The sequence below is a fragment of the Saimiri boliviensis genome, chromosome 6, assembly GCF_048565385.1.
Source record: "Saimiri boliviensis isolate mSaiBol1 chromosome 6, mSaiBol1.pri, whole genome shotgun sequence".
NCBI classification, from domain to species: domain Eukaryota; kingdom Metazoa; phylum Chordata; class Mammalia; order Primates; family Cebidae; genus Saimiri; species Saimiri boliviensis.
The window spans coordinates 35,829,629-35,847,042 of NC_133454.1; the positions used below are offsets into that span (position 1 = coordinate 35,829,629).

The 17,414-nt window shown below is 33.3% G+C and overlaps 1 protein-coding gene across 3 annotated transcripts in view; it reads left to right on the top strand.

The window, feature by feature from the left end:
• Positions 1–17,414, top strand: part of CNTN5 (contactin 5) — a 1,375,758-nt gene that overhangs the window by 893,368 nt on the left and 464,976 nt on the right. For all 3 annotated transcript variants that reach the window (XM_074400462.1, XM_039471391.2, XM_074400463.1), the window contains one exon: positions 8,944–9,039. In XM_074400462.1, coding sequence (XP_074256563.1) covers positions 8,944–9,039 — 96 coding nt within the window. The remainder of the gene's footprint in view (positions 1–8,943; positions 9,040–17,414) is intronic.

Genomic DNA, 17,414 nt, shown 5'->3' on the forward strand with positions numbered 1-17,414 from the left:
TGAAAGATGTACCCTTGTAAAAAAGTGGGATAAATTTTTATGCCGATAACATTATTTTTCTGTTAGAATATCAAATGAATTATCAAAATATGAAATATATTTTACTTGCCATTCATTGTAATAATGAATATTAGGAAAATTATTTCATAAATATGAACATAAACATACACACTGAACTAGGTTTTAAATTATAGGCAATATATAATTACACTTTGAAAATAGTTTCTGAACTTAGAGTCATAGGCTGTGGTTAAAATCATGAAATTTTTAGCATCGAAAGGTGTAGTCCTGGTGTGAAAAACTATCTTCGTTCAGGTTAAATCTGGCCCCACAAGTATTTTTATATTTTTACACTTGCAGTGTAAGAGCAGAATAGGCAGATAGTCCAATTTAAGAAAGGCTGAAGTTGTGCCAGGGGAATAAAATGAAGGGAGAAAAGAGTAAGGAGTCGTAGAGGTAGGATAGGAAGTAATTATATAATGAAATATTATAAAATATAAACTAACTGAAGAGGATAGTTAGACCTGAAAGCTTGAGAGATAATTTTTAAAGTCTACAAGTTTTAAGAATTGATATACTAAACGATTTGCTGGTTTTACTATATGACATCCTTTTACTATCGTTACGTATTTGTAGTTCTCAAAATCTCTATATAAGGTATATTTATTTTTTCATATTTTTCTTTTTTGTGCTGAACTTTATAATTTCCTAAGTCCTTTAGTCAGTTAAGACTGATCCTAATTTAGAAAAAAAAAAATGAAATTAGAAGTAAACAAATAAGGATGATTTTTCTAATTGTTTATGTAGATGGTAGTAATTTTATCAAATGCATAAAACCTCTACCAGAGTTCATAGACTATATTCGCATTAGATAAACACAGTGATACACAACATTTTTAGATTATTTTATCATATATATTAGTCAATGTTGAAGTCGCTTTTTATAACAGATGAAATAAAAAAGAAAAGACCTAAAATCAAAAACATTTTTAGCACCCTCTGTGGACAATTTATCATTTCACAAAAGCAACTGCAATTTACTGTTTCACTTATGATGTAGTTAAAAGTGTCTTGCTGAAGGGAAGCATATGCTGGTTTGTTCTGTTTTCTTTCTTATAATCAGTAAGCCCTTTGGAGGAATGATTCATATCTGATGATATGTAAAGTAAAAATGGCAAGCCATAGCAAGAGCTTACTCATCTGACCTGTTCTATGTAACCAGAGAAAAAATGAGGCTAAAGAAAGTTTCATTACAATTTGCCACTATGTTTGTAGATTTTCCTTCCTACTTCTCCAGCTGTATCTTAGTTCAGTTCTTACCGTCATATAATGGATTTTAGTATTTTTTTTTTTTGAGATACCTATAATTAGCTTAACTGATATTTTGGAGAGACAGTTTTTATTAAAAATTAACATTTTCTAAAGGTGATATGATGTCCTCTTCACAGGTGATTGAGAACAAATATTTAAAATAATTGTAGCATTATTTCATATGGTGTAAAAGGAAAGTATTTACTCAAATAATTACCTAATTTTAGTGAATGTACGTGTCCTAATCATAAATGGGGGTAATAAGCCCTCTGATATCTGTTTACAAATTGATCACAGACTCAAAAGTTTACAGGTGCCAATAAAACACCAAAGTCTTCATATTTCTATGGCTTTTCTATCAAGGTACTATTCAACACTCACATTTTTATTTTAGGAACTGTGATTAAGAATCTCATTTGCCATAGAGTGTGTCATGGTAGCTGTTCTGTGCAGACTCATGACTACATATTAGAAAATGCTAATTTAATGTTTTAAGCATATTAGAAAAGGCGAATTTAATGTTTTCTCAAAATATATGTAATAACTGCTTTTTCAATTCTTCCTCAGAAACTAATTTTAATAAGATGTTCTTATTGAAGATGATTGTAATATTTCTGAAACCAAAGTGGCTTAACTTCCAAACATTGAATTGTTTTTGACATGGTGTATTTTTTAAAACTTTAGAATCAAACACATTGACTTGGATTTGCCAACTCTGTTTAATCTACAACTGCAGTGAATTTTTAAATTGATTCTTTGATTTGCCAACTCTGTTAAATCTGTGACTGCAGTCAGTTTTTTACTTGCTTTTTACATAGACTTAGTCATCTCTCTTTTAAAGGATTAATCATCTAGTAAATTTATTTTTTATTTTTATTCTTTTATTTCAAAGTTTTTTATTTCTAATTTTTATGGGTACATAGAATATAATCATCTAGTAAATTTAATATAGCATTCTTATTTTAAGTTTCTGTCTGTAATATGTGCACGTCTTAAGTATAAAGTAAAATGAACTGATGTAATATGCAAAAGCTTTTTCTCATTTATTATTATTTTTATTATAGTTTAAGTTCTGAGATACAGCACATGTGCAGAATGTTCCAGTTTGTTACATAGTTATACACATGCCATCGTAGTTTGCTGCACCAGTCAACCTGTCATCTACATTATGTGCTCCCCTCCCTGTGTCCATGTGTTCTCATTGTTCAACACCCCCTTATGAATGAGAGTTTGGTTTTCTGTTCCTGTGTGAGTTTGCTGTGAATTATGGTTTCCATCTTCATCCATGTCTCTGCAAAGGACATGAACTTACCCTTTCTCTGGCTGCATAGTATTCCATGGTGTATATGTGCCACATTTTCTTTATCTAGTCTGTCATTGATGGACCCTTGGGTTGGTCCAAGTCTTGTGCTATTATGCACAGTGCTACAGTAAACAGATGTGTGCATGTTTCTTTATGTAGAATGATTTATGTCCTTTGGGTATATACCCAGTAATGAGATTGCTGGGTCAAATGGTATTTCTGGTTCTAGATCCTTGAGGAATAACCACACTGTCTTCCACAATGGTTGAACTAATTTGCACTCCCACCAACAGTATAAAGACATTTCTATTTTTCTGTGTCCTCTCCAGCATCTCTTGTTTCCTGACATTTTAATGACCACCATTCTAACTGGTGTGAGATGGTATCTCATTGTGGTTTGATTTGCATTTCTCTAATGACCAGAGATGGTGAGCTTTTTTCCACACATTTGTTGGCTGCATAAATGTCTTCTTTTCAAAAGTGTCTATTCATATCCCTCACCCACTTTTTGGTTAGGTTGCTTTTTTTAATAAGTTAGTTTAAATTCTTTGTAGATTATAGATAATAGCCCTTTGTCAGATGGACAGATTGCAAAAATTGTCTTCCACTCTGTAGTTTTCCTGTTCACTCTTAGGATAGTTTCTTTTGCTGTGCTAGAGCTCTTTAGTTTAATTAGGTTCTATTTATCAATTTTGGCTTTTTCTTTCTTTTTTTTTTTTGCCATTGCTTTTGGTGTTTTAGTCATGGAGTCTTTGCCCACGCCTATGTCCTGAATGGTACTGCCTAGGTTTTCTTCTAGGGTTTTTATGGTTTTAGGTCTTATGTTTAAGTCTTTAATCCATCTTGAGTTAATTTTTGTATAAGGTATAAGGGAGGGGTCCAGTTTTAGCTTTGTGCCTAGCTAACCAGTTTTTCCAACACCATTTATTAAATAGGGATTCCTTTCCCCATTGCTTGTTTTTGTCGGTTTTGTCAATGATCAGATGGTTGTAGATGTCTGATGTTATTTTTGAGACCTCTTTTCTGTTCTATTGGTCTAGTAATCTTTAAAAAACAGAAATTAATATTTACTTCCAGGAAGCCTGGCAGAAAATAGGTATGTTAGTAGCTAGTGTAACTATTTTCATTCATTTCCTTGTATCTCCTTTCTCTTTTCTAAATATTTAGAATATCAGAAATAGTTTGTGAAGGAAGTCTGACCAATTTTTATTATAGGACATTTGCATGGAACTCAAAAAATTTGACAATGACCTGAATAATCTTGATGATAATTACAGGAACAATAAATACAGCTAATTGAAGACTTTAATATGCAATCACTTTGCAAGTGATACAGCAAATACCATGTCAATAATAGAAAACTTGTTAGTTGTTTTTAAAGAAATCGTAGAAAATAAAACTCAAGGCCTCTCATATGCAGTACCCAGCTCAGTTCCTCCATCTTTCATTAATGAATCTGATACTCAAATGTGAGTAATTAATGAAACTTGTCCTGATACCTAGTCTAATATAATTTGCCTTTTCAATAGTCTTCCTTTTTGTAAAATGTCAAAATCTCAATTTTACAAAAAAAGTTTAAAATTTGTGATAGACAGTATCAGTGTTCACAGCACTTAGAGAGAATTAATTGAGAGTCCCTGGAGCACTGATAGTCTAAAATTCATCAGGGCCAGCTGCAGGATACTATAACCTCAACGTTGCCACTTATTCAGAACAGACTTAAGACTAGGAAATGTAAGTCCAGGAACAAATCAACTGCAGCATTTTATTTCTAACTGTATAGCTTTTATTGTCCTGTATTGAGCCTTTTCCTCACTCCTCCCCAATAACAAAAGCAACCTATTGTATTTAACATGCCGAAGAATACAAGATCAGTGTCCAGAATCTCTTATGTACTATCTCTCTTGAGAGTTTTGGGTACTCTCTTTCTCTCCAACACTGTAAAATATTTTTTTTTTTTAGGGAGTAATTTTTTAAAGATTTTTCAGGTGTTTTTATGTATGTACATGTAGCTCACATGCTGCCTACTCAAGGTGTCTCAGGAGGTTTAAAAAAAAAATAGAAAAAAATTTTCTGAGTAGTTCACCAAGTTGCTGAGCCCACTTTATTATCAAGTGTTACCTTTATAAAGTCTCCGAAATTTTTCAGGAGGAATCCTTTAAGGACTGGGGGTATTTCCATTTTGTTTTGGCTCCTCTTAATTTTAGAGTCAAATTTGTAGCCAACTTCTAATAATTTATAAAAATAAACAATGTGTATTCCTAAATACTTCCTTTGACCTGCAGACTTGTTGTCATACTCATTTTATCTGCACCTGGAATTCCTCAACTATTGTTTTGTTTGTTTGTTTATTTATTTATTTATTTATTTATTACTGAGGCAGATAAATATTTTAATCTGCCTCAAATGCTTTGTGGAACAATACAGGGATGAAAAGAGTAACTGAAGAAAGTCAAGAGGGAAGGAAGAAGACGGCAAAATGGAAGGAAAGGAGGCAGGAAGGAAGGAAGAGAGGGAGGGAGGGAGGGGGAAGATAAAAGGAAGCAAAGGAAGAATCTAAAGTGTGTGTATGTGTCTGTGTGTGTGTTCATGTATTTATAGCTCACATTTAGAGAAACAGTTTGAAGTGCTACATGGCAAATGCTCACAATATTTATTTGGTCACTGATGAATATGGCTGTGACAAGCTAAAGCTTTGAGATCTGGGGCTCATATACCTATTTGGTGACCCACAACACTGTGAACTGTGGACAGTTGGCCCAAGTAGATATGATTAATTCATTTGTTTTCTAGATCCTTTACAGTTTTTCTGTGTAACCAGTACCTACCATACTGTTCAATGTATAGTAGGCATTGAACAAATATTTGTTAAATATATTCATAAAATAAATTGTCTTACATCTGGTCGATGTGGCTCAAATCTCATATTTCAAATCTACATTCCATCATCTAAAGCTCTCAGTAATGTCATTTATTTATGTATCCTTTTTTTTTTTTTTTTTTTTTTTGCATTGTTCTCCTAGAATGAAAAGGTGCAGTAATTCTGCCAGCCACAATTCTCGTTAAAGCTTTCCTTTTAAACTCTGAATGAGCTTCTTAACTCAGAAAAAGAAAAGTCAAAGCAAAGACAAAGTCTGGAGCCCTATGACTTTTGATGACAAAATTTCTCATCTGATTTCTTAAGTCGACTCTTTGTACATGTGCTTTATAGTATGTTCAGAAAGATATTGATTTCAGTTTGTATTTTTAACCTGAATTTTAGAGTCTTCATATTGTGATTTTAATTTTTACTCCCTTTTTATTTTCTTTTAAAGGTCAAAAATAGAACACACAAGCAAGTATTTTTGACCTTGTGTAATTGTGGCAAAACAATTCTAGCCCATATCTATAAAAGTTCTTGGTCTTTTTTTTCCATTTATCTTCTTAATACATGTAATGTATCATCTGCATATACATCCACTGAAAGATTTCAAAGTTATCTGATTGAATGCCTCCAAAGAAATTAACTGCTTTATGTTCTCAGTGAGAGATGAACAAATAGCTAAATTTTCACTCAGACTATTCAGTCTAACCACCATCCTGATCAACCAAGAAATTTTCACCTAAACCATTCTTCCTTAGATCAACCATAATCTTGCCTGGCACAGGGAAGATTTTACATCATAGATAATAATGTTTCACTTTTCTTTCTGGGAGAATGAGTTAAGTGAGAAATGTACACACTCCATGAAAGTATAGACCTCTTTTTAGTATTTCTCCATATGTCTTTAAGAAAGAAAAAAAAAATCTCACAATTAAAAAAAAATGCATTTTTCTTTGGGGTTCTGGTGCTATAGTTTCCAGGAAATAATGACACAGAGATAATTCTATGAGGAAATGTTGAATTGTGCTTGTATTAACAGCTGGTACAAAATAAAGCAATTACAATGAAGTATTACCTTTTGGGTCACTGGGATCTCAAAACACAATTTAGGTCATAATTATGCTATCATTTTCTTTTCTTGGTGTGTTTAACTTCTAGGCCATGCCTGTACTTCAATTCCTCAGAAATAGGTATTAATTTAGGATGGTTTTCTATTAAAATAATCTTGTAAATACAACAGGTTGATTTGAAATGTCATAAAAATAAGCATAATATAAATTTGTAGTAAATGTATTGAAATAGATACATGTTTTAGAATCATTTAATAAATTCAGTTAAAATAAATTGATATCCAAATGGCCTTCCAGGATTTATAGATTCAATGAAGATTAAAAGAGGAAAGTAAAACCATATAATCCCTAGAGATATTAAAGCCAAACGTGGTGGCTTTCCCCTGTAATCCCAGTACTTTGGGAGGCAGAGGCCAGAGGATTGCTTGTGACCAGCCAGGGCAACATAGTGAGACTCTGTTTCTTCAAAGAATGCACTCCAGCCTGGGTGACAGAGGGAGGAGACCCTCAAAAAAAAAAAAAAAAAATATATATATATATATATATATATGTACACACACACACACACACACACACACATATATATATATATATGCCATGCCACAACCACTGCCTCACCATCCTGTGTTGTATTTCCAGGAGTAAAATGAAAGGAAGTCAAATTAGAAATCTTGCTATGCTTTGATTTCATATTAACATCATTTGTTGGAAAAAAGCCCCTATCTCTAAGAATCAATGCATTTGAATTAAAAGCCATGATTCATATATATTGGTTTGTTTATTACAGACAAACATGTATATGTTGTATTATCTCACACATAGGAAATTCAGAAAGAGACAAGCATGGTATGTGGTAATAGATTTAAAAGCAGTAACCTTGTAGGTACATGTATTTGAAAATTACTGACTTGATTTTCACTGCTATAGAAGTTAGTACATGTATTTTTTAAATAACAACCCCCCCGGAAAAGTAGAACTAGAACTGCTTTTTCTTTTGTCTTGCTACTTTGTGAAAAGCTTAACTGTTTATAAAGAAACACAGAATTTTATATAAAACCCTAAACACGTTCTCCAATAATGAATACATCTCTGTTGATTTATTTGGTGTCATGTCTTCACTGTTTATTAGACCCTCATGATTTTGGATGTTTAAGAAAATTTGGTTATAAATTCAGCAAAATAATAAGTAAATTGTTACTCATCTCAAAAATATTATGCAGAGAATTTGTCTTAGAATATTATAGACTAGTAATTTATCTCCTCCATATCCACTAGTATATTTTCTTGATTGTTCAGTTTGTCAGATGAATACTACATTCAAGCACTATCTCGTATTGCTACAAAGCATATTATTTTAGCATGAAATAATTAAAATATATTTTTTAAAATTTCTTTTATAATATGGGCTTAATGGAAGAAATGGCAGAACATTTCAAAGAAGTATTCTTACCATGGAAACCTGATTTTACAGACCCAGATTTTTTAGTTTATTTATAAAAATACTGAACGCCTACCATTTGCAATAAAGTATTTGAAAAATTGTCTTATTGATCAGCCTAGCCCAGGAAAAGGGAAAGGGGCATATGGGCTGAGATATAAATAGTGTAGTAAGCAATAATAGAATTACAAGTAAAATTACACATTATTCCCTTTTGGACGATTTTCTTTTTAGGAACATCTTTTCAAATTGTGTAAATGCAACATAGTTTAAGGGAAGGCAATTGAACTCCAATACCATAATTCCTTATACGTAAAAGAGAGTGTACCGTTAAGTAGTACTCCCAGATTAATCAAAATGGATGATGCAGTTAATTCACGAAGTTCATTCTAGTCTCTCATAAAATGAAAGTAACATAACTTTCTTATTCACATTTATAGAAAAAGAATATATTGTATTTTCATTATACTTTGTTAGAGCCTACAAGTCTCTGTAATTTGGCATATTCATGCTTGGTTTTATACATCATTCATAGTATGGCATATAACGAAGCAGCGGGTTGAACACCCAACTCTCTAACCACTTCTATTTCTCTTCTCACTGTGAGTGAATGAGCTTTGTTGGTTGTAGAAAGATCAATATGTAGGAAATATTTTTAAAAACATCAAAATAACTATCTGTGTTAAAAAAAAAAAAAACTATACCATCTAGTTTCTATACTGGCAATTTGAATGGACTGTAAATAAAAATAAAGAATGTGGTTTTTCTATGGATGGTATAGATTTATTTCCATTGTGATATTTAAAGTTAGATGATGTCGATAATTTTAAAGCCCTCTTGTCACTGATTAACAAACAAAAAGACACTTTGTCAACGTAATGATAGTAAGTACAAGTTACAATCGTAATTCTTTACATTCTTTTTTGCCTTGCATCTAAATGTTGTATTATGTTGACAGATCTGGGAAATTTTAGTGGCCGGACAAGAAGTGCAGTCTCTGTGAGAGAAGGCCAGGGAGTCGTTCTGATGTGCTCTCCTCCACCTCATTCACCAGGTATGGTTGGATCCCATGCTGCTGCTGCTGCACTCTTTTGCTGTATGTTCATTCTTTTAGACAGCATATTGATGGGAGAACATTTCAGGTGAAATGTGCATGGTTTTCTTGACATGTATCAGAGTGCCACATGAATAATTACAGATCATGTACTCTAAGTACCATTAGACAGGAGACTGAACTCCAATGATAAGATTGCTTCATTGCCATTCTTCTGTCATAACAGTGACAGTCAACAGTAAGAATGTGTTGCCTGAAGCAACAGTAAGAATGTGTTGCCATCAATGAAGAATGTATTGCCTGGAGCACAAGGGAAGGGATAAACTGGGAGAATGAAAACTTTTCAAAATAGTTTGGAGAATCAGAGTCGAGTTAACTAAATACCAGTGTGCATCTTGTTTCAGAAGATAAACTGGATACTTAAAGTTGTTTATGGTATTCTTTGCCACATTGGAATAAGAACTTCTAAGAAATTCCTTTTTGAGTTTGAAACAAAACTGCAATTTACTTGGTACTTTTTTGGCTACTTAAGGTCTTGTTTGTAAAAATCATGGTGCGTACTTTATATGGCTTGAGGAAACAAAATACTAAATTGTACTCAGATTAATCGGTGTGTCCTTTCGCCGGCTCGTAGCTAACTATATCCATTTTGTTTGAGTTCCGTAATTTGAGATGTGTACTCCTTTGGAACTTTTTGATAGCTTTCCTGTGATATAACTTAAGAGTGACCAGCATCAGTTAAAGAGAGAGAGAGAAAAAAAAAACACAAGGAAGAACCAAGAAATAAAGCCCTTAGTTAATACCTAGAAACAGAATTCAAAATCTTGGTATCCAAGTCATTTTTTCTTTAATTAGAGTGATGGCCATATTTGTTTCTAGGTTATATTATCTAGGTTATATATACTAAACGTAATGGAGCCCAATTTAGCTCTACTGTATACATAAATTTTTTTAAATAACAAAATGACCTACATCGACTTTCTTTAGTCTTCTTTACCTTTATCTGATCCCCCTTCTATATTTTTTAATTGAAAGGAAACTGTGCTGCATATCAGCAGAACATATTTTTGAAAACACTTGTATTTGAAACTCAGATGATAATACAATTAGGAATAGTTTTTGAGTTGTACCCCTCCAATTCCTGTACATCAATCCAGTTACGCCATTTTTCTGTGAAAAGTTTGAGGAGTTTGCGGTAAACATATCTAGTCTCACCTGCATCTAAATCCAGATTTAGATTCTTTCCAGACAACATTTGTTTTAATTTTTTAATGGATAAGACAAAAATTTGCATTACCTTTATAGAAATCATATAGCACTAACATAGGTCATATCTTATGTTGGTTATTAAACAGATTTCATTCAAAGGGGTTATTAGTTTAATAATTTTTAGAGATTACAAAAAAAAACGGAAAAAGAAGGAGAAGGAGTAGGAGAATATAACAGGCTTTATAGAGGATGAATGAATCTATCACTAGACTGACAGGAGTTAACAACATAAGCAAGATTTTCTGAGATACGATCTGTATTGCAAGGTTGTTGGAATATGTATTTTTAAACAAAGTGAAATGGAAGAGGATAATGTAGAAATCAAAACGGCAGGATTACCTGTAGATAAATTATCCATATGTCAGAGAAAACTGTGTACAAATTTCTGGTGGGAGAATACAATACAATGAATTGCATATATGCTAAGATAAACATGAGATACAAATAGGCATTAATAACTGATTAAATAAAAAATATTGTGATCTATGATTGAGATCAAAATATATAAATAAAGCGACTGTTGAGTAAACTTGTTTTACAACTGAACTCAGCCACTTGGCCAAGGCCAGCTTGGTATGTTATTACCGACAGCTGCAGTCTCTCAATTGCCACATTTACAAGCTTTCTGTTTTCTGAAGGGCATCCACTATCTTCTACTCACTCCTTTAGTACCCTGATCTAGAAGTCCTTTAATCTCATGGATATCTACAAATTATTGATCCTACCCCATTTTCATTTTACTCCCACTCTTTTGAGTCTCACTTTTCTCCTTCAGTTATCATATTTTTTATACAGCTTCAGTTTCCTCATCTCTCTTTTGCTTTATCATACTGACATGCCAGTTTGCAAAACCCTAAGCATGATATAAATCCAACTCCTAGCCTACTGCATATATGAATCTATTTAGATTTATATTACTGTTAAAAAAATCCCCAAAACCAAATCATACACACAAAACAAAACAAAAAAACAGTTATTCAGACTCCTGTCCTTTTAATATGCAAATTATAAGCTTCACATGCATCTTCGTGTTAGCTAGAACTTTTTTAAAAAACCTGTCATTTTTACTATACTTTAGTCAAATGTTTTATATCTCTTACCCAGTCTCACTCTCAGGTGATAAACTTGCATCCTATTAAGTTGTGAAAGGCAAAGCAATTAGAAGATAACTTCCACAAGCCCTTATCACTAAGTCACACACCAATTATCATTGGTAGCCATACACTCTGACTTCCCATTTTTAAATGTATAGTATAGTCTACAGGAAACAGTATAGTATAGTATATGCATTGTTGCAGTTCTAAGACTTATCTCTCAGCTTCTGCACTATAGTTCATCTTTTCTTTGCTGACTTAAAGAAATTGTTTTAGCAATGCCCCTTCTTTCTTCTGTATTTTTATCAGAGATTGCTTACTCTTTCAGAACAGTCCCATCAGCATGCAGACCTGCTATTCTTTCCTCCTTTGAAAAATAAAGTAAAAGTTCCTTGACCCATGCCCTCTACTACATGATTTTCGGTTTCCCCTTACAGTAAAACTCTTCAAAAACTTTGTCTTTAAATGTTCTGTCCATTTCCATTCCTCTCATTTGGACTGTCTGTGTGTTTTCCTCTCTGCTCTGCCCCCTCTTTGTCTCTGCTCTCTTTCTCTTTCTAAAAGATTTATTGCCATGCAATTTTATCCCATAAAATTCACCCATTTTAAGTGTACAGTTCAATGAGTTTTAGTACATTTATGTAATTGTGACTTCGTCACCAAAACTCAAAAGATACTTCCATCATTTCAAAAAGTCATTCAATTCCTCTCTTATGTTGCTGAGCAATTTTTGCTATGCTTTTTGTCTCTATAGTTGTGACTTTTCTAGAAAATTTATTTTAATTTTTTTTTTAAGATGTGCTTTTGCCATATTAGGCTGGTCTCCCACCTCTAGGCTTAAGTGATCAGCTTACCTGTAATCCCAAAGTGCTGCCATGAGCCACCAGCCCCATCCAGAAATTTCATGTTTAATGGAATTATGCCATCTGCAGTGTGTGTAGGTGCACATGTATGGGTGTTTGGTTTCTTTCACTTGGCAGAATCTTGCTGAGATTCATCTGTATCATGGCATGTATCAATAGTTGGTTACTTTATATTTCTGAGTGGTATTTCATTTTAAGGACACGTCCATTTGTTTATCCATTCCTCAATTAATGGATATTTGGATTATTTCTAATTCTCCTGTTGGTCACTTCTTTTTTCAGTTAAACACTATCTTCACTTAGCTTAAAATATTTTATATTCTTGGTATTCCTCCTCTCTTACATGTTAATCTTCTTCGCCGATTTGTCTTCTCTCCTCAAACTCTTAACTTTATTTTCCCCCAATTGTCAGTACTATAACTTATTTCCTTAATAAATTCTTACCTTGTTAGTTTTCACCTGATAATAAGGCTTTAAATATCTACATATCTAAAATCTCCCTAACATATGTCTCTAAGCCGGACTCTGGCTTGTATGTATATCCAACTGCCTCTCAGTGTTTTCATTTGGTTAGGTAATAGGCACTTCAGTCTTAGCCATGTCTAAATTTCTTCCCCAAGCCTTCTCTAGCTACAGTCTTTTCCACTTCTATGAATACAAATTTCGTTTCTTACATCAGGCCTTAGAGCCATTCTTCACGTCTCACTTTCTCTACACCCCACGTACAACCCATCAGTGATTTTACTGTTGACGGCCCACATCTTCTTGCTACATCCTCACGTGGTAGAAGGGGCCAGAGATCTCTCTTAGGCCTTGTTTATAAGGGCACCAGTCTACTTCATGAAGGCTTCACTATCATGACTTAATCACCAAAGCTCCCCGCTCCTAATACCAGCCCTTTGGGCATGAGGATTTCAACATACTACTTTGGAGGGGACACAAACATTCAGACCATAGCAGGTGGTATTTGGAGATGGGACTCTTTTTTAGCTTTATGTGAGATCTTGAGTGTGTGGCCTTTATGATAAGATTAATCGCTTTAAAAGAGGAGATACCGGAGAGCTCTTTTTCTCTACTGAATGTGAGAAAACAGAAAGAAAGTGTTTTCTTTCTGCAAACCAGAAAGAAAGCCCTCTTCAATAACCAATCGTGCTGTCACCTTAATCTCAGACTCCCAGCCTCCGTAACTGTGGGAAAATAAATTCCTGTTGTTTAAGTCACCCAGTCTGTGTTATTTTGTTGTGGCAACTTGAGCAGACTACCACACCATCTCATTCTGCTAGGTATCAAAGCCAAAGTCCTTACCACCCTTGGAGAACCCTCACCACTTGCCTCCACTTGATCTCTCTGACTCATCTACTGCTTTCCCTCCTACTCTCTTTCCTGTAGTTAAACTCCTCTCGTTGATGTCTCAAATAACCAGACAAGCTCCTGCCTTAAGGTCTCTGTCATTGTTATTCCCTAGTCCTGGATATCCCAGGTATATGAATGGCTCACTCCCTCACATCCACTTTTTTCTTTAAATGTCATTGTAGTAAAACCTTTTCTGACCTTCCTCTTTAGATTTCCATTCCACAGTTCCTTTCTTCAACTTTGCTTAATTTTTCTTCATAATACTCATAGCATTCCATACACTGCACAGATTTACTTACTTAGTTGTTCATAGGTTGTCTCCTTCAGTTACAATGAAAATTCTGAGGCAGAAATTGGGTAGGTTTTGTTCACTCTTATTACCCCAGTACCTAGAACAGAGTAGGAGATCAAAAATAATTATTGAATTAATCTATGTACAATATTCAGAAATATATGAACCAGGATTTTAATAAATACCAGATACTTTGATGGAGAAGTCATAAATAAGAATAGGAAAAATCAGATCAGTTGTGTAACAAGACAACCTTTCTTAAAATTTACCTTTTTCTCATAATTACGTTGTGAAATGGTGATTTAATTTTAGTGTCTTGTTTATTTGATTAAAGAAGAACTTTGAAAATATCTCGGGAAAATATGGTCAAAAATGCTTACTGAGGAAACAATGATTTTAATCCATTTTCATACTACTATGAAGAAATACTTGGGACCAAGTAATTTATAAAGAAAAAGAAGTTTAATGGACTCAGTTTCACATGGCTGGGGTGAGGGGCACTCGCAATCATGGCAGATAGTAAAGGAGGAGCAAAGGCTCACCTTACATGGCAGCGGGCAAGAGAGTGTGTGCAAGGGAACTGCTCTTCATAAAACCATCAGATTTTGTGGGACTTATTCACCATTATGAGAACAGAACGGGAAAAACCCACTGCCATGATTCAGTTACCTCTCACTGGATCCGTCCCGCAACATGTGGGGAATATGGAAGCTACACAGCAAGATGAGAGATTGATACTATGAAATTAGTAAATAACCTGATACATGCTAGAAATCTCAGGCCCAAGTTTCTGTTTCATCCAAATACTCATGTAGGTTATCACAGCACACTTGTTCAACTGATGCTTGATGACATTTTCTTTCCCAATCTTGTTTTACTTTGTTGTTGTTGTTTTTTTTTTTTTTTCAAATAATAGTTAGTTATTTATCAGAACAATTTAATGTAAAGTGTCAGGAGTCAAATTTTATTATTTTTGTCTTTCCAGGTAGGTTATATGTTCTTTTGGGATATAAAACTTGCCACCTTCCGATTCATGTTCCCAACATGTAGCACAGTGTCTGATACTTAGTAGGTGTTCATTAAATGCATGTTAAATAATTGAGTGAACTGCTGATTCTAATAATTGAGTTTTGCAAGGTTTTAGATAGTTCCTGTCAGCCTTCTGCTACTGGGTCATTGTAACCTACATTTGTGACAGATATTTGGGTCACTTAATATCACATTTATGTATTACTATTTCAAAGTATAGCAACTATTGTGATGCAGTGGAAGGTTTATGAAGTGATAAAACAGTTTTTACATCAGAGAAGATTAAAAGTTATTCAGAAACAGCACACAGATCCATTTTCTTATTACCTCAAATAGATGTACAATGCTCATTTTTCTTCAAATAAAAGCGAGAGCTTGGGTTGACTTATTAGCCAGATTTCTCAGTTTTCTTCTCAAGGGATCAATATTAATTCCTGTCAGCAACATATGTAGATAAAAATCTCTTGTTTGGATATTGAGGCTGTTATTCATCTACAAGACAGTAAATACATATTTTTGATATGTTATGCACACCTAGCCCAAGTGAGCTTTGGTTCCCAAAAAAATGTCTTTTTCAGTTTAGTAATTTTGAAATTGAGGGTTATATTGTAAAGAAAGGCTCTGTAAAAATGTAGAAATAGCCTCATACAATGTATAAACATACATAGAATTATTTTATTGTTTAAAAGCTATTATTATAGATACTTTTTACATAAATAAGTCATTTATTACTATATTACTTTACATATTTGTTTTTATCATGAACAGAAACATTCGAAAGCTTACATTGAAGTGGGACCTATAATTTTTAAGTATAATGCTATTGTAAAAAGATATATGAATAAACACTTTATCATATAATAATTATATAATGCTTAAAAAATATCTGAAACTTAAAAATTATTGACCTCCTCATAATATCGATGAGGAATCTAAGCATCAGAAAGATTAAGTGAAATACTTAAGGTCGCATACTCAGTAAGTGATGGAACCAGTGCTTCAACGTTTGATACATCTAATACTATATAATGTGCATTTTGTGTAAAGCTATACTAAAACCTTTATAGGAATAATACAAATGAAAACCTTTGAATAATGGAATCATGGACTTCTCATAAATAATGTGAATTTTATCAAATATTTTACTTATCTTCATTAAACAAACATATATGTAGTACCTATCCTTTAATAAGTGTAGCCTAATTACATTTATTTCTACCATCTTATTTTGTACTAGTTACCCTGTATTTAAAAAAAAATTAGATTCACAGGGTACATGTGTATGTTTGTTACATGTGTGATGCTGAGATTTGGGGTCTTAATGATTCTGTTGTCCAAGAAGTGGACAGGTAGTTTTTCAACCCTTCCCACCCCATTTTGGAATCCTCAGTGTTTATTATTCCCATCTTTGTGTTCGTATATACCCAAAGTTTGGCTCCCACTTGGTGAAAACATGCTGTGTTTGGTTTTCTGTTGCGGCATCAATTTGCTTAGGCTAGTAGCTTCCAGCTGAATCCATGTTGCTGCAAAAGACATAATTTTGTTCTTTGTTATGGCTCTGTAGTATTCCATGGTGTATATTTGCCACATTTATTTTCTTTAACCCACCATTGATGGGCATCTGCATTGATTCCATAGTTTTGTTACTATGAATAGTGCTGCGATAAACATACTACTACAGGTGTTTTGGGGAAATGGTTTATTTTCTTTGGGGTATATACCTATTAATGGGATTGCTGGGTTGAATGCTAATTCTTTTTTGTTCTTTGAGAAATCTCCAAACTGATTTGTGCAGGGACTAAGCTAATTTGTATTCCCATGAAAAATGTGTAAGTGTTCCCTTTTCTCTGCAACCTCACCAATATCTGTTTTGGTTTTTTTTAAAAACTTTTTAATGATAGCCATTCTGACTGGTAGAAGATGGTATCTCATAGCAGTTTTTGATTTGCATTTCTCTGTTAATTAGGATGTTGAACATTTTTAAATGTTTGCTGGTTGCTTGTATGTTTTCTTTTGATATGTGTCTGTTCATGCCCTTTGCCTACGTTTGGTTTTATTGCATTTGCTTTTGAGAACTTAATCATAAAATTTTTGCTTAGGCCAATGTCTAGAGTATTTCTTAGGTTTTCTTCTGGGATCTTTATAGTTTGAGGTCTTACATTTAAGTGTTTAATCCATCTTAATTTTTTTATATGGTGAGAGGTAGGAGTCCAACCTTAATTCTTCTGCATATGGTTAGCCAGTTTTCCCAAAACCATTTAGTGAATAGGGTATCCTTTCCCTATTATTTATTTTTGTCAACTTTTTTTGAAGATCAGTTGGTTGTGGGTATGAAACTTTAATTCAGGGGCCTCTATTCTGTTCCATTGGTCTATGTGTACCAGCATCATACTTTTTTGGTTACTATAGTTTGGTGGTATAGCTTGAAGTGTTTACCATGTTTTTTCTATGATTGTCTATCTTTTTACTTTGACT